General features: G+C 39.8%; 1 protein-coding gene across 1 annotated transcript in view; it reads left to right on the top strand.

Annotated features, from left to right (window-relative positions):
- Window positions 1-17,854, top strand: part of LOC104166173 (ovalbumin-like) — a 19,868-nt gene extending 2,014 nt beyond the window's left edge. The window contains exons 4-14 of the mRNA XM_009706018.1: window positions 787-904; window positions 1,238-1,380; window positions 2,102-2,269; window positions 2,438-2,705; window positions 11,286-11,470; window positions 12,124-12,189; window positions 13,472-13,600; window positions 14,389-14,506; window positions 15,251-15,390; window positions 15,707-15,862; window positions 17,453-17,854. Of these exons, the coding sequence (XP_009704320.1) occupies window positions 787-904; window positions 1,238-1,380; window positions 2,102-2,269; window positions 2,438-2,705; window positions 11,286-11,470; window positions 12,124-12,189; window positions 13,472-13,600; window positions 14,389-14,506; window positions 15,251-15,390; window positions 15,707-15,862; window positions 17,453-17,854 (1,893 nt within the window). The remainder of the gene's footprint in view (window positions 1-786; window positions 905-1,237; window positions 1,381-2,101; window positions 2,270-2,437; window positions 2,706-11,285; window positions 11,471-12,123; window positions 12,190-13,471; window positions 13,601-14,388; window positions 14,507-15,250; window positions 15,391-15,706; window positions 15,863-17,452) is intronic.
- The last annotated feature ends 263 nt before the right edge of the window (window positions 17,855-18,117 follow it).

Genomic DNA, 18,117 nt, shown 5'->3' with positions numbered 1-18,117 from the left:
TTCCTGCTGCCTTTTCCAACAAGGCTCAGAAAAAAGTACCATCTTTGAGATTTTTTTTGTCAATTAATCTAATTTAAGTGGAATTGACCATCTCGAAATATTCCTGTGGAGCACTAACAGCCCAGGCAATGCAAATGCATTCAAACAATTTCCTCAGGAAACTAGACTTCGAGTGTTTATAAGAGTATTGCTAGAAACGGTGCTGTTTTATCTCTGTAACCAACTCTCTCTTTTCAAGTCAAGATTTCATCTTGCTTCCAAAACTTTGCACTCTAGGTAGAGAGAGATTTTCGGAGGCAGAAAAAGGTGACCAGCAGCCTGGAGAAGTTTTATACTTAATACAAGTTATAAGTTTTACAGTATATATATCTGCACAGAATAAAATACACACACACCTCTCATTGTGATGATATCAATTACAGTTATTTGTTCAAAATAAGGCAACTTTCTTTATTTGGTGGTTGGGGGAAGACAGGCAGCATAACAATGATATATAAGCCTAAAGAAAGGTACTAGGTTTTGATGTTGGATATTTTTTACAGTGCTGAGACATTTCTGCTGCTCAGTGCAGCTTGGAAATACAGAAAAATATATTTGCAAATATTTTTTTACTAAATAATCTCTCTTTAAAAACTGAATGCTTATTACAATGAATTCCTTATATATGCCTTTTTTACTCTTTCCTTTCTTGCTGATCTTTTACCTGTAATTATCTGAAGTCATAAAATTATCTATCTTATACAAATCATCATGTTGCGATAAAATTCTGTCATTTGTACTTTCCAGCAATACTTGGATTCCACAAAGAAATTCTATCGAGCAGAACTGGAACCAGTCAATTTTAAATACACTGAGAAAGAAGCCAGAGAGAAGATTAACTTCTGGGTGGAAAATGAGACAAAAGGTAAAGAAGAAAATGTGCAGGTTGTTTGGTTTGTGATTGAAACAGTTAGGAACATTATGTCTGAATTTCAGTTTCAACCTTTTTTTCCAAAGTTAGCAAGATTTTTATGTATTAAACTCTTACTGCATTTTTTTTTGCTCAATAGCAAATAAATGTAGGAAGAAACACAAAAATACCTTGAGTTCCTGGCTTCAAAAGCTGTACATAAACTTTTTATTATTTGTCTGACAGCATTATGCTACTTTTCAGATTTACAGAAATTATTATTAATAGTCAAGTGCAGCCAATTATCTGAACAAAGTAATAATTCTTCTTAATTCATTATTTTTAAAGGTAAAATCAAAGACCTATTTGCTGCTGGGTTTATTGATCCCTCTACTGTACTTGTCCTGGTCAATGCTATATATTTTAAAGGAAAGTGGGCAGTAGAATTTAAGAAGGAAGACACTAAGGAAACATATTTCCAACTCAACAAGGTACAGTATGGGCAGAAACTGAAAGAGCTGGGGGATGGAAATCAGATGTCTGTCTCCTGTAACAACAGATGGGAGCTTTCCTTGTCTCTGTTAGCCCAAGACAAAACACTGGTCTTCAGCTAGAACAATAGAAAGCTACATCATCTGTCCAGTTTGATAACCAAATATGTAACTGTTCCTGTCAATTCACATCAGAAGTGGATCTTGTGCAGCTGAGATCCTGGCTGGGTCAAAGTCACTGAGCACATGCACTAACTTTGTTGGGGATGCTGCTTCAAAAATAGTCTGTTTTTGGGACTGAATTTGAGGATTCTGTTCCTCTGCTACTATTTACCAACAGAACAATATTTTCAGGAAAAAAGAGCTAAAGACAAATTATCTCAGGAGAATGTATACATTATTTATGAAGACTTTAGATTCATTGTTGCATCAGATGCATCAGTTTTCACATCTGACATTCCAGAAAAAAGAAGGACCTAACAAGACAGTTGTGAGTAAAGTAATCTGGCACCAGTAGAAATGGAAAAGTAGATTTTATGCTTCTAAAATGGGTAACTTCATTGGAGCTACAGTTAAGAGAGTGAAACACATCAATGCTACAAGTACATTAAATCAGTATAAATACTGTTTCTGGACTGAACTCTAATCTCAATACTGAAACCAATTAAAACCAGAGCGATCACTTCTGTATTTTCTGTTTAATATGTTTCATGTGTTCCAGAATGAGAGAAGAACAGTGAAGATGATGTTTCAAGAAGGTTACTTTAACATGGCCATTATAGAGGAACCGAAAATGAAAGTGATAGAGCTCCCATACTTTAATGAAGAACTGAGCATGTTCATTCTTCTTCCTGAAGTTGTCTGTGAGGACTTTACTAGCCTAGAGGAGGTAATACTTCCTATTCTCTCTAGTAGCATACATTAAAGGGCTGCAAACAGAGCAATACTTTAACATTGCTCCAGTGTGGTCAGAAGACCAATGGGAAAAACTGAATCTCATTATCTTTTCCTTCCTTTCATTATGATGTCAATCATTATTATCAATACCACCTTACAGCTTGAATGCACCCTCACATATGAAAAACTAGCAGGATGGACCAGCTTGGCTAGGATGCAACAGCTGAGAGTGAAGGTGTACCTGCCTCAGTTCAAGATGGAAGAAAGTTACGTGCTCAACAAAACTCTCCAGGAGATGGGAGTGATGAATGTTTTTGACTGGGGAAAAGCTGACTTGTCAGGAATCTCTAGGAAAGATGGTTTGGTTGTGTCCAAGGCCATCCAGAAATCATTCGTGGAAGTCAACGAGGAGGGCACTGAAGCAGTTGGTGCCATGGGACTCATTGCAGTGCCTCTGTGTCGCCCCGTTTCTTATGAGTTCAAAGCTGATCATCCATTCCTCTTCTTCATCAGACACAACCCAGCCAACACCATTCTCTTCTTTGGAAGATATTCCTCCCCATAAGTGGAGGTTATTTTGGAAATTAAATCTTTCTCCCCACTAACATCCCTACTGGCAAGCACTGGGGACAAAAGATGAGCACATTTTCGCTAGGCGTTATCCTAATGTGTTAATTTGCTATAAAAAAAGACTACCTGATAAGAGTCAAATTAGAGCTAAAAACCTAAAAAAATTTAACTATTTCCTTTCTAACATCAACTTCCAGTATGTTTTACTTTTAGGAGGCCTCACTAAAATGACATCTACCTTAAAATACACTATGTGATATTTGCCAAAGAACTGTAGGCCTCTAGAGACATCTACACAGAAAATCTTATTTCGAGCCTTTCCTAATGTAGTAAGTCTCCAATAAATCCAGGATTTTAGTGCCCTAGAGATGAGTGATACACTCTCCCACATGAAGGAGACAGGAGGATAAGGATCTCCATTAAAAGGATAAACTCAGGTACTCAGTGTCTTTTAGCTTTACCTACCCATCTTCTGTATAGGTCTCAAGGAAAATGCCACCTTGTATGGCAGTGGCAAAGTATTCCTGTGGTGCCCCTCCTTCAAACGTTGATCGGGGTAATGGTTCAAGCTGGAACTCTGAGAGCAGAGAAAGCAGACTTTTCTGGTGTGATTTTGCTTGTTCTCAAGCAGGGCAGACCCATCACTTATTTTTTTTTCTGTGAGAAACCCTGTATGTGCTAGAAAGTTCTTCAATTTCTTCATAAACTTCCACGTAACAAGAAAAGGGTTTCGGAACAATGGAAGGCCTTTTCTGACAAGGCGTGATCTGCAATGGCTGTAAATTAGACATTTAATTCCCACATAAAACTTTAAGAAGTGATCAGCCATTCTCACTTTTAAAAAGCAGCTCTCTTTGTGCCTCACATACCATGAGTTTCCATCTCTTTTATTCCTCATTAGCATAAAAACTAATAAAAAAATCTATACTGATGATATTTAGGTGGGTAGCCTGTGTTTGTTCTATTTATCATAATAAACCCACTGCAAACTAAATATTAAATGTTGTAGTCTGCAGAATTAAGTATATGGAGAAATAGTCTAATATAGCAGGTAAAAAAAAGGGTAAACCTTTCAAAAATGTAAGCAGCATTGAGATTTACCTCCTGTTTTTAAACATTCATCATGCTAAGTTTAGGCACTGGGCAACTCTACTTCAGGGCAGGTAAACCCTGAACCTCACCTACTGCTTCTCTCTTGCATTTGATTTTACCAGGGAATTAAGAGTGCAGTTTCAGGACATGGCTGAGCCAGTCTAATGCCATTGAGGAGGAGGAGGATGCTCCCCTTGTCTCCTTCCTTCCATGTGTTTCTGCTCCCTCCCTTACACCACCACTATTACTTGCCTAACTTGGTGATGAGCAGTTTTCTGGGATGTAAATCAAGAGGAAAATTTTTGGTAAAGTTAATTTCCTTGCTGATGACCTTGTTCCCTAAACCACCTCCTGGATGTAGGTGGTTGCGGAGTAGGTGGTAGGAAAGCATAGCAACGGGTTACAGAGAAGAGAGCAGCCTGCCCAGTTTGGCAGTAGGCAATGTCCAAAATCCACAGACACATGAAAAATACTTGTTTTTAAAGGAAAAATGTTCCACCTCTTCAATGACTCACTCTCCTTTTCCTGTTGCTCACTGGTGGGAAGAAGGTAAACACTGGGAGCATACTAGTGCCATTACAGAACTGCGGATTCAAAAGACTCTTCCAAATGCTGAGATATGCAGGAAAAATTGCAGTAAATTACAGTACTCGACACAAATTCCATTGCTAAATAAAGCAGACTCATGATAGTCTGTGGAGCTGTCTTATGTGGCTGCACTTTCAGTATGAAATACAGCCTGAAATAGTAACATTACCAGTAGAGGTACATTTTTCATATCAATTAGCTGGTCGGAGAAGAGAAGACCAAACACAGACTGTGGGGTCTTCTGATGAATAGAGCGTACAAAAAATAGCCATGCATGTTTTTCAATGACTGCCATTGGTATTTTGTGTATATCTGGTTTGTCTCAAATATAAATCATTACATTATTAAAAAAAGGTGAAATGAACAGTGTTAGAATGTATTAGCTCGCATAATCAGACCTATATATTTTCAGATAAAATGTAAAAGAAAAACAATTAATGGCATATATGCTAAAGGCACAGTAACAGGAAAATGAATTCTGTGTGTAAACAAAGAGGAAGGCTGAAACAAAGATTGTCACTTGGCTTACTACACCAGAACTAGTCACTTACGATCTTTGTATCATCTTTTTTTAAAAAACTTGCTCCAGGAATACCTAGGTAATTTCAAAACCAGGAACAAAATACAATATAATTTTTTTTTAAAAAAATATATTGTCTCTTCACATTTTTTTTTTTCTAATTGCCATCTTAATTTATAAAACAATGGAAAAATGTGGTGAAAACAACCAGGATCTGGACAGTAGCCTCCTGCTGCTGGTGTAGTGTTAGCAGCTCCAGTGCTTCCGCAAAATCACAGACGTTTACTTAAAAACCAAAGGTAAACCCTCTGCTCTGGCAGTAAGTGCTTCTCCTGTGGGGAACTGTAGCTTGTAAATGTGCAATGCCAAACAACGGAGCTTGCAGAGCAGAGCAAAGCCGGAGACTCGGAATGGTGCCTGGAGCAGACATGTTCCTGAAGGGGATGCCACTGCCTCCTCCCCGGGGACAGGTTTGACGCTTGATGCTGCACAGCCTGTTGAACCACACCAGCATACCTCACAGCCTACAAATATGTACACTGCCAAAAAACAAGGCAAAAGAAGTAAAATATTATTTGCATAAGCATCCATGGAAAAATACATTTGTCCTACACTAGACAGATCTGTATCTTTCCACAGTCTGACTACTGAGTGACTCTCAATTTATACATTCACCTTTCCTCTGGACTCTAATCTCTCTGATGGTTGCGGTTTTCCTCAGTTTTCTCTGATATTTTGTTTTCCTTTAAACTGTTTCTTAGTACCTATGTATAACATAATTGTTATTGTATCTTCAAAAGCTTTGCAATGGATGGACAAGAAGGGCAGAGGAAGAAATTTGGGTTGTCACTGAAAAAGTCAAAAAAGAGAACAGTTTTGAGTAATACTTTTTCCCCATATGAAGACTAGTCCTTAATTCCTTCAAACTGTAACTGGTAGAAGGTTTTATATCAGGGAGTCCTGGCTCCTTTTGATCCCAGTAAGAAAGGCACTCTGACTCTGTAAAGTATTGCTTCAAATGGCATTTATTGGAGCTAACACTATGAAGAAAAAGAAAGCATTGATACTTAGGTCCCTTCAGGGGCTCTACAGATGAGCGACTCAGCAGCTGTGTGCACCAGGTGAAGAGCATCACCACTTGCCAGCCAGCACCACAAGCATGACCCTGTTGCAGTGGGTGAGGTCCAGCTACTTGAGGAGTGGCAACTGGGCAAGCCTCTTCCTTTCTCTTGGCAAGCATGTGGAGCAGGAAAAAAGTCACCGTTTTACTGCTGCTTTATTATAACAAACTGAGTTATGGCTAGAGCCAACCAGCAATCAAGGGGCATAGAGCACTGGTGGATGTGCTTGGCCTCCTTTTACTTTGGGTTGCTGTGCAAACACAATGCACATTGACATACCAGCTACTATGAGCTCTGCGGGGGAAAGGACACGTTAGGCATTAACTTCACTCGGGGCCTGACACACTGACTCCCTGAGAGGTTTAATACAAGGTGCTGGTTGTCTTAAAAGTGTCAGCATCGATACCAATGACAATCTGCCTCAGACTGTGTGTGCACCCCACAGAGCTGATCATCTCCAGCACAGCACGTACCATGACTGAATAAAAAGCATCTGAAATCCTGTAAGTGGGTCTTCTTAGGCCACATCTCAGTTCATTTAAGGTCATTGAGAGATGCCAGTATGGCCTCTGCTAAGCACGATGCAGATGGACAGGCCACCCAAAGCATAAGCAAACATTACCCCCAAACACTGCACAATAGTTGCTGAGCAACCGTAAGAAATTAAATGTGACAATCTGAACAGAGAAATTCTGGAAAGAGCTGCTTTTTCTGTGGCTTAATACCTCCTTGATTATGCCAACATTGCTGAGCAACCGTAAGAAATTAAATGTGAAAATCTGAACAGAGAAATGCTGGAAAGAGCTGCTTTTTCTGCTGCTTAATACCTCCTTGATTATGCCAACACTGGGGAAGAGGGACAAACACTGTGAACTGATTTAGGCACGAAGGGCAGGAGAGTCCTTGCTGATCTCTTTCTTGGGACAAGCATGGCTATGGAGCAGATTTTAACCTGTTTGTCTTGCTTTACAACGCTACACTCTTATCTTTTGAATTTCAGGAGAAGCATCTGATTTCCCCAGGTCCAACGCTCTTACTAGACAAAGTTACAAAAGAACATTTATCTGCTGATGACTGCATATGAACAGCCCTTTCTGATCCAAATTTTCAGCTACTCACAGACTGCTCTTGTAACCACTTTTGCACTAACATTCAGTGTAGAAAAGAATACAAAACAAATCCAAAGATGTGTAGTGACAAACTACTCTCTGGAGCACTTGTACTGCCCCATTCACGACTGCTGGCAGAGCCAAACTTCTTCTATTCCATAAGCTCATTTACTTCGGGTGTTTTAAACTATATTGCCTGCCTTGACAGGGTAGTTTTTCACATTAGGGTAGCTAACATAATTCAGAAACTGAGCAGTTATCAGATGTTCAACCAGCTTACGTGTGTGGAGGTGATCATGTTGCTACAGAGGTATGAAATGTAGAGTGTACAAAGAAGGCAAATATATTGGTTGGGAGAACATACCAGAAACACCTACATGCCCTCTTCTAGAGGAGCTGGTGCAGCAAAATATTTGTTGGGAAAATCTTGGACATTAGACAGAGAGCTGGCCATCTGTGCAGGGCCAGTTGTGTCCTTCAGGTGCATGCCCCACAGATGTCCACACAAGGAGAAACACATTGAACTAGAGCATACAGAGGAGTGTGAGTGCCCAGAAAAGCTCTTCGGGGAAGCTCCAAAAGCATGTTTGAGCAAATGCTGACCACTAGCTGGAACTCTAATGTGCATGGGTGAAAACGGGAGAATAGGAGAAGACACACTACAGCTCTTTCCACAAAAAACCTGTGCCCTCGGGCAGTAATGGTTTGCCAGGATAATGTGAAAGCTACAGCAGCCTAGCTCACAGAATGAGGAACATTGAACAAGGTGAGAGGAAAGCTGCTGACTGTCTTTAGATTTTCCCATCCTCATTACTGCTATAACATCCTCAGATGAAAAGGTCATTCTGAGCTGGAAAACTGAAAGCCACCCCAATTATCAGGTTCTGTGTGTACATGCCTGCATTTCAGCAAGACAAAGCACACTATTAAGGGTAAAGTAGCTCCCTTTCCCTTTCACAGAAGGTCCACATACTGCTGCATGCTCTGTGACTTAATATGTACAAATTTGGGATTTCTATTATCCACCGCTATGGCCTCATCAAGTCTATTATTCAATAGAGTAATAGCTTTTTTCAATTGAATTATATTTGATATTGTGCATTATGGTTGTCTAACAGACCATGAATGTTCCTGCAGACAGATTCTGTACTTTATTCACCTGCCATAGTAAAAAGGTGAGTATGGAAGATCTATGAGAATGGCCTGTTCATGTACCATTGGCCTTGTTGCCATGACCTGTGGAGAATGAAAATTAAAAGCTGACTCTCAATCATCCTTTAAATCCTACTGGCTGATTAAAATCCGTTTCTGAATATCTGAATACTCTGCGGTCTGACTTACAGCCCAGCAAATATGTAATTCCTGACTGTTTCTCAAATCTCTTCCTCTGCTATGCCCACCCTCAGGCCTCTAATTCATCTCAACACTGCTGCTCTGAATGCTTTCATCAAAATGAAGTTTTAGAAAAATGTGCTTTCTCTCCAGAGCCCTTTTTCCTCCTCATGCATGCTGTATATCCTATAGTTTGACCTCAGGTAAAAAACTTTGGTCTCATCTAGGTATAGAAATATATGTGTGGCTGTGCTTTTAATGACTACAAGCTATAAACCACACCAACTCTTGGACTCCAGGAACATACTTCTGTATTTTGGGAGACCAAAACACCTTTCAGTACTATTTTGGTCTTGAAAAATAAAAAGTAAGTTTTGGGTTTGTTCTTAGATGGAAAAAATAAATTTCAAAAGCCTGTGAATTAAATGATCATCCCGCAGCTGACATTGCTTGGAATTGCATTATTTTGGCAACATCAGATGGTCACTGTCCATGAGGAACTTCCCTCTGTTCCACTGCACAGACACTGTAGTGAGTTGTTGCATGTATATCAGACTTTTTGCAGTTAGCCCTGTATCCACTTTTCCCTTCACCCTTAGTGGGAGTACTGTGTTACAGTGCTTTCTGTACTTGCAGTGCCTCATGGGTGAGAAAAAGAGAAACAGCTAGATTTTCAGGGGCTGATGCACTTTTTTGCACTCCCTGGTAATACAAGACTCTTTCCTCAGCTATGTCCGTGGATGCTTGCTAATGATGGACTGTGGAGGGAACTGTTTGCTCGCTCCCAGATCACTGCACTATGGCTACGCCTTATTTTCTTGTAATATTTTGGGATCTTTAGCTTCACTGGACTGTGAGAATCACCTGATCTGATGTTACAGCTAGGTTTATTAAAAATGCATTCTGTTTTGCTGGATATGTTTGTAACACTGTCTTTCCTCAGTTTTTTTGCATTTGTTTTTCATTTGGCTCGAGTTACCTAATATGGCCCAATCACATTAATGTGTAAATTCCAAGAATTGCATGAGATATACTTTCAGACTTGAACTCCAATTGCTTTGGTACAGCCTTACAAGTTACAGCAAAATCTTTAAGAATTAATCTTTTTCATTAGGTATTTCTTCAATAAATAAAAGTTGACTTGCTGCAGATAGAGTACCAGACTAAAATTGGTCTACTCAGTGTTTCAAAGTGCAATGAATGAAAAGGTCATGACGAAAGGCAGTGACTCAAAAGATGTCTCCTTGAAGGCTAACAGTGGGAGTGTCTCAAATGGCACAATATATATCACCAAGAGCTCAGAGAATCTGTTTAGGTTCAGCTGGCAAGCTGGATTATTACGTGCCTCTTTGAAGTTTGTGGGGTAAGTATTTCTCCAAGTAAAATATAATTTCTAATTTGTATTCTTTAATATGGAAAAAAAAGTGATATTATGTTTAAGAACTTTACGGTAAGTATAAGACAGATTATGTAAAAAGACAGCATATAGAGTAATTTTACCTTGCCTTATCAATCTGTCATACACTGTTTCACTGTCAAATACTTTTAGGTGTGTAAAATATGAGTGTTTGTACACTATAGCTTTGAGTAAAATACCTCTTCTTCGTTGAAAATCTGGTGTCACATTAAAACTGTTCTTTTATAATTTTAACAGTTATTTTGGGAATAAAAGTGTTTCTCTTTTGTCAGTCTTACTCTCTGGAGAACACAGGTGAGGTACAGTATGACGATTCAGTGTCTGTGGTTCCACAGCCATTAGCGCCAGATGGCTCTCAGGTCCCGTAACCACATCTGCTCCAAACTATGGATATGCTGCTGTTCCTCCAACTTTAACTGTTTTAGAGATACAAGAACAGTATGCAAATTTCTTGGTCTCCGTTTCAAAAGAGAGAGTGACTACAGGTTTCAATGAATATCCTTAACATGTCCCATTCATTTGCATGTACAGGACTCGCACCTGACGGAATGAATGCAGCTCTACACTGTTTCAAGCTGTACTGCCAAACCCCATATTTATGATATATATGCTTGTGTTTTTTCTCAACATAAAAGCATCAGTGGAGATTAAATGTTCAAAATGGAACTACAGGAAAAAATCCTCCTAAATCTATAGTTCAGCATCTAAGCAACTGGCTGGGTTTACAGGGCAACTTACTCCCATTATTCCTATAAACTACAGGAAAGCAACCTCCAAATTTGTGGCTGGTCACACTAAGCAACAGTAAGAAGTACACTAAGAGTATAGTGAGTTGACTACATTTGATTTAAAGACCCAGAGCATGGTCCAGAGCAGCCATAGAAGAAATGAAATACGAAGTTTGCATTGTCTCAAACATCATTCATAGTCCTTTGGATGGCCATAGGGAAACTCATCCATTCAGTGCTATATTTATCGTATTGAAGCAGGGATGAAACTATTTCCTACAAGGCAAGTACAAAATACTAACTTGATGGTGAGCTAGTACCTTGCTGAAAGAAAACAAACATGCATTCAGAGATAAATGGGTCAGGAGTTACAATATTTCTAATGATCACAGAATTTGCAGGCTTCACATCATTCTTTGGTTCAGCATCACAAAAACGGCAACGAACTATCAGTTTCTGGGCTATTGACAGTACTTTTTAAAACAAGTGCTACATATCACCACTCTACAGTCATATTTCTATTTGCTTCAGAGAACACTGATTTCACAATGGGCTCCATCAGTGCAGCAAATGCAGAATTTTGTTTTGATGTATTCAAAGAGCTGAAAGTCCACCATGCCAACGACAACATCTTCTATTCCCCGTTGAGTGTCATTGCAGCCTTGGCCATGGTTTATCTGGGAGCAAGAGGTAACACTGAGTATCAGATGGAGAAGGTAAGTTTCATAAATGGATACAAACTCCTTTTGATCCCATTCCACACAGCAACAGATTATCCATTTACATCTTTGGGACTTTCTTCAGCTGAGGGGAGTCATATAGTCACATTTGGCACTGGATTCAAAGCTGCCTAGAAAAAGAATGACATTCCAAACTGTGAGGTTTGGATCTGGAGCTGAATTTTCACTTACCATTGCTTTTCCCCATGAAGGGCAAGAATGGCCTTTGGTTTCCATTGAGAAAGAGGAGTGTTGAAGAATGGTTAAGACAGGTCTCTTGTTTCAGCTTATATTATCTCACAGACCTGATCCCCTCCAGGTGGAAAGGACAACTTGTAATATACACAAGATGAACCATTCAGAAAACAAGAGTCACAGTTATAAATATAATACAGTAAGGCTGTAGCTGGTTTATAGACTGAGTACCGTTAAATGGAAAAGAAGGAATCTAAGCTGAGGATCATAGTCACAAATTTTGAGTGTGGCACACGCAGTAAAAAAAAAATGATTTAAAGTTCACGTGAAACTTCTCAGTTCATCTATGTGCTAATCAGGCTGGTTGATCCAAACCTATAGTTTCAACACAAACATCAGTGACTCTCAGTGGACTTCAAGGACTTAATTTCTTCTATTGCTACTTTCAATTGCAGGTTCTTCACTTTGACAAAATTGCAGGACTTGGAGGATCTATTCAGACCAAGATACAGAAATCTAAGGTACATTTATTTCTTTTCCACATTTTTCTCCTGAAATTAGACTGTTCTGACTGTGCTTCAAGTAGGTTCAACACCTTCCCAAACTTTTGCTAATGCTCTTAATTTAAGAGATGTAACTTAAAAAAAAAATAAAAAAAAACAAACAAAAAAAGAAGACAGGCTGCACATATTGCATCAGAACAAGTGACAGGACAAGATAGGATGCTTTGGGCACCAGGCTGCCTTCTTGTGTAGAAGAGCATCTGCAGACCTGCAAGTGCTGCTGGGGCACAGCACTTGAAAAGGGCTCAGCACCTGGAGCAGGCGTACAGCAGTCAGACTTGCAGCTGAGGCTCCAAAGTGGGGCAGGAAGATGCTTTGGCAGAAAAGAGCCTGGAAGCCTCAAAGGCTGGAAAGCAACGACACTCTTCTAAAAGCTACAGCCTCCAATTCCCACTGCTACCCCAAAAGCACCATGAGGGGTCCCAGTATCTTGATACCACCTCTGTGCTTTCCTCCATGTTAATCTGCTGCCTCTGTAAAGAATACACAAGCCATGCTCCCTGTCCTGTCCCCATCCACTTGGGATCTACAAGCACAAGGTGGGACTTCCAAAGAACAAGAAGACTTCTTTTTTTTTTTTTTTCTTTTAACGAAGGAAAATAAAGGTAATATCAGCTAGATCATTTAGTGGCTGGTTAAGCATTTAGAAAGGAGCAGTTCAACACAATTCTCCTTCTCACAAAATGAAGTCCCAGCTACCATTCATTATTGTGCATTTTTCTTACATGATCTTAGCCTGTGTCACCTGCAACACTATTCTTGGGGCATTAGACAGTTGATCCATTTTTTTCACTATGTTATGAAACACTTCCTGACTCCCTTATCATCTAGCACTCTTCTCCCATCTACAGCTTCAGTAGAAAGCTGCCATGAAAATGCAAGCAGAAGCTGGGAACTAGAGGCTCTGTATCTATAACAACTTGCCAATTGCGATCATTGACACCTGAATAATTCTTTTTGTCACCTCACTCCTGAGCCACACGGTTTCAGGTTCATCACTGCAGTTTTCTGCTTGTTATTGCCTAGAATGAGTTTCATCATATACTATGAATTAACTGTACATCATTAGTTGCTTATATTGAACATCCCTCCCATGGATCTTTTAGACTGTACTGTATGTTCATTTGCAAATGTCCAAACATTGTATATTTTCCCACGTTATTTGCACCTTATAAATAATCCTCTTCCTAGTAAAATAAGCTAACAGATATATCTTTTTATCTTCTTATCAATAACTCAGTGTGGCAAGTCTGTGAATATCCACATATTGTTTAAAGAACTTCTCTCTGATATCACTGCACCAAAAGGCAACTATTCACTCCACATTGCCAACAGACTCTATGCTGAAAAGACACATCCAATCCTACCGGTGAGTTGTACATTACAGTGATTTCTTGCTAAACCCTCCATAAATCTGTAATCCAGGAGGACTAGCTAGAGTAGGTGATCTGTTAATCCAGCGGTCCCCACTGGTGTGGACTTCCACGGCTTCTCCCTTTGCCACAGCCCTGACAATAGCCTGAACGGAAAGCAATTCCAGGCAAAAAGATGGCCCTATTCAAAAATGAATGGAGTAATAAACAGAATTATTTGGTAATGTAATCCCCCCATTCCCACTTGCTCCCCCAAAGCTTTTTCATTTTAATAGTAGGTTTGGGTTTTTTTCAGGAAATAATTTGACTTCAGTACATTTCTTCACTTGAAAACCTCACCTCGAAAACATCTTTTAAAAGTGTCAAAATCTTTCATTTGATATTTTCAAAACAAAAGATACAAATACTCTAAATCAAAGACACTTCTTATCTCTGAAAATAAGGAAAAATGCCTTTTTAAAAAAAGGAGTGCACATAATGATAATAAAAGGCTCTGAAATGAACCTGAAACAGTGTTTTCGGATCAGCCTTTCTTCAGGAAAGTATTTAAACATTTCTAATATATACTCTTAACTGGTCAATTAATAAAAATGTCAGATCTGAAAGTGTCATGGATCAGAACAATTTTTCTGGCCCAGTTTTAGCCAGTTCTTCCAGGAGGTAAGCTATGAGAACAGCCTTACCATGGTATCACTATAAAAACCCTTTTAGCCTTATTTTATTTCACCTTCACACTGTTTTTAAAAAATTACTAGTTTGCTGGCTACAATTGCTGTCTTTACAGATCTACTTAAAATGTGTGAAGAAACTGAACAGAGCAGGTTTGGAAATGGTCAACTTCAAAACAGCATCAGTTCAAGCCAGACAGCTCATTAATTCATGGGTGGAAAATCAGACAAACGGTAAGGTCAGACAGGATTTTGAAATATACTTCCCTCTTGCAACTGTATTTGAACAACTTCTGGAAAAACTAAACATTAGAGGAGAAACTTCTTCCTCCTGTCCTCCTGTCCCCATATTTCCTGTGGAAAGGTATGACTCTATTGCACCTGTGTGGCAGTGGCAGTGTGTTTTAAACATATCTGGCAAAGGCAGAGGTGCCAGGATGTGCACAGTTTTTGTATCTGGAGAACTTAACTGATGCAAGATTAGTCCCAGCTTCTCTAGAATATTGGCATAATTTTACAAGGATGTGCTCAATGGGTAAGGAGTGGGCTTCCAGGGGAGAAAGTAATGCATGCACTAGGCTGATGGTGGGAAAGGAATGATCCAGGACCTTGTGTACATTTATCGTGCTGAGGTGGGAGGAAAAACAAGAGTGAAATGTGAAAAAGAAGCACAGTCAGAAACAGAAAACCCATATCGCTGCTTCCCTCTCCTGTTCCTTCTTTTCTATATAAAACTTTTTCCAAGCACTGGTTAGAAATACTCCCGGGGATGTATACCACTCTTGAATCTACCTGTCTTCTTGCAAAAATGTCTGGCCAGGTGCCAGTCATTCTGTGTTAAATTATCCTCGTGAACCTGAATTCCACATGCAGAACTTTGAAGAAGAGGAAGTCAAGCAGCAGCATGTTGATTGACCTCTAAAATGCAAGACCACTGCTATGAAACTTACCACTCTCTGCCCTGCTTCTTCCTTAAAGGACAGATCCAAGATTTCCTTGAACCAGACTCTGTTGATTTTAATACTATGCTGGTCCTTGTGAATGCCATTTACTTCAAAGGGATATGGAAGACAGCGTTTAAAGAAGACACACAGGAATTTCCCTTTAGCGTGACAAAGGTAGGAGGGCACAGACATAACTTCTGGCCAGGAAGCCAGGCTGTTGGCTTGCATCGCCAGCAGTGCGAGTGTTACACATACAACATGCTGTGGTCATTGGCCGGGTGACTTAACTGGGCCCCTCACTGTCAGGTTTGCAGGAGCTGTGTCTGACCAGGGCACACCAGCAGACGAGAGGAAAATGGAGACACAGCTCTTCTTCAAAGGCAACATGCTTGAAGATCGAGTCCTGTCCCTTTCAAAGGGCTTGTACACCTGACTGCTTAAAGGAAAAAATGCTGCTCGGTCATGTCGTCTCACATTTCTGTTTTTGCAGCAAGAAAGCAGACCTGTGCAAATGATGTGTCAGAACGGTACCTTCAAAGTGGCAGCGGTGACTGCAGAGAAAATGAAGATCCTGGAGCTTCCGTATGCCAGCGGGGAGCTGAGCATGTTGGTGCTGTTGCCTGATGATGTCTCTGGCCTGGAGCAGGTACGGCCCTGGCAGGGGAAGCAGCAGAGTTACCACTTCAGTGGGATTTGGCTGCCATCAGACCTTTTGCTGCCCATTTACATCCCAGCTGCCCACACCGTGGCTGTGCTCGGCAGTTGGGAGCACAAAACCCCCTTGGGTGCTCCCAGGTGCTCAGGTAGGGACTGGCCTCTTAGGAGAGCCCTGGACTCAGGCTAATAAAATGAAGGTAAAGGAGCATAGTGCTGCTGTAGCCCTGCAGAAGATGTATGTATGGGTAGATATTTATTTTTTTTAATTTAGAGGTAATTTCACCCACCTCCCCATATAAACTGTTGAGGAGATGTTGCTAAAACTGATGAGAATTAGGCATTCTTTGCAGGAATCACTAATGATTCTTTTTAACAAAATACTCTTTAAACATCATAAATGGGCTGCTTTCAAAAATTGCTCTGATTATGTCATCATGGAATGAAAACCAAAGTTAGATAAAACATGATTTTAATAAAATATTCTTGATTTTGAAATGGTGAAACCAATCAAGCTAAACTAACTGATCAATAACACTTCAGGAGTTAAGACTTCAGAGAGTCTTAAATACAGAGATGGAGAGGAAATACAGGAAAGATCTTTGGAAATTACATATCAAACAAAGAAAACAGAAGAGATTTGGGTCTAATAGGAGGAACATCAACAGCAGAAAGAATCCATTAACATACAAGGACAGAAAATGAGAACAGCATAGAAAGTAAAAGAAAACATCAAAACTGCCTTAAGTCAGGTTGAGTCAGCTTTTGCCAGATGCCTGAAAGTAGTTTTGTCCTTTAAAGAAAAAATAAAAAGTGGGACCAGTATGCAGTGAATCAAGAATACAAATATAATTTACCAACTGTGCAAAATTAAATGAAACTTTTGTCTTGGTCTTGGAGAAAAATGAAGCTAAACAACTGAGTGAATGCAGGATGCTAACAGCAAAGAGAAAATAAAAATGGACAGATGCAAGGGAGAAACAAAACTTGAAACCTTAATTTGCTTCAGTCAGGTGGACTGGATTATCTGCATGCAGGATTTCTGAAAGAAGCAGCAAAAAAATCAGAATTCCAATGTCAATCATTTAAAATAAAGTTATCACGGTGTTATCAAATTACCTAGCTGTACTCAAGAAAGGGAAAAATTGATGCAGCCTGCATTATATAAACCATTATTCTTATTTCAACAATTTTTTGGAATTATGCTATACTGTTATTGAAGATGTAGAAGAGTTTGCATTCGTTAGGTACTATCAACTGTAGATAATTTTTCATGGCTTTTTTTTACAATCTCACAAGCTGACTAATTTGCTAGGCTGTGAAACTGTTGGGTTGTGCCTCATGAAACACAAGATTAGCTGGATGGAACGGGATGTGTTAGGTGGGTAAGGAACTGAATAAAAGGACAGTGACACAGGCAGTACTGGAGAGGCAAATAATAAACTACAAGAAGGACCTTCATAGGATGCACTTCAGGAACCATTCTGGTTTGGGTTTTTTTATGATAGCCTTGATTAAAATGAATGGTAGGAAGAAGTTGTATTTGCATCCCAGGCATTTCATTCCCTGCCTTTCTTTGCAGCTTGAGAACAAAATCAGCTTTGAAAAACTTATGGAGTGGACCAGTCCTAATGTGATGGAAAAGAAAAGAGTGAAAGTGTACCTCCCGCGCATGAAGATGGAGGAAAAATATAACCTCACATCTGTCTTAATGGCCTTGGGTATGACTGACCTGTTCAGCCCTTCGGCCAATCTGTCTGGCATCTCTTCAGCAGAGAGCCTGAAGATATCTGAGGCCATCCATGAGGCGTACATGGAAGTCAACGAAGAGGGCACTGAGATGGCTGACTCAGCGAGTGTGATGGGAGACATCAAAGATTCCTCTGAGTTTGAAGAGTTTAGGGCTGACCACCCATTCCTTTTCTTGATCAAACACAATCCAACCAACATCATCCTCTTCTTTGGTAAATATTGGTCCCCCTAAAGAAAGAAAGTTCTGGAAATAATGCTTACCTTCCCCTCAGAAGCAGACCCCCTTTACATAACATTGTAGCGTAATCTCATCTCTTCAATATTTTCTCCAAGTGGAAAGCCTAATCTAAGAAATGCCCATTTGGGAAGTTTCCTTAGCAAAGACATACCTGCAGGTGAGGAAACAGCAGCAAGCATGTTTACTCCTTTCCCTTCTCATACTGGTTTCAGGATTGCTTGAGCTGAGCAAAGACTGAGCCAAGAGAGAACAGAGGC

Source organism: Cariama cristata, unplaced genomic scaffold, assembly GCF_000690535.1.
Source record: "Cariama cristata isolate BGI_N322 unplaced genomic scaffold, ASM69053v1 scaffold8318, whole genome shotgun sequence".
Lineage (NCBI taxonomy): Eukaryota > Metazoa > Chordata > Aves > Cariamiformes > Cariamidae > Cariama > Cariama cristata.
Note: the sequence above shows the minus strand (reverse complement) of the source record. Positions and strands in the feature narration are given on the sequence as shown.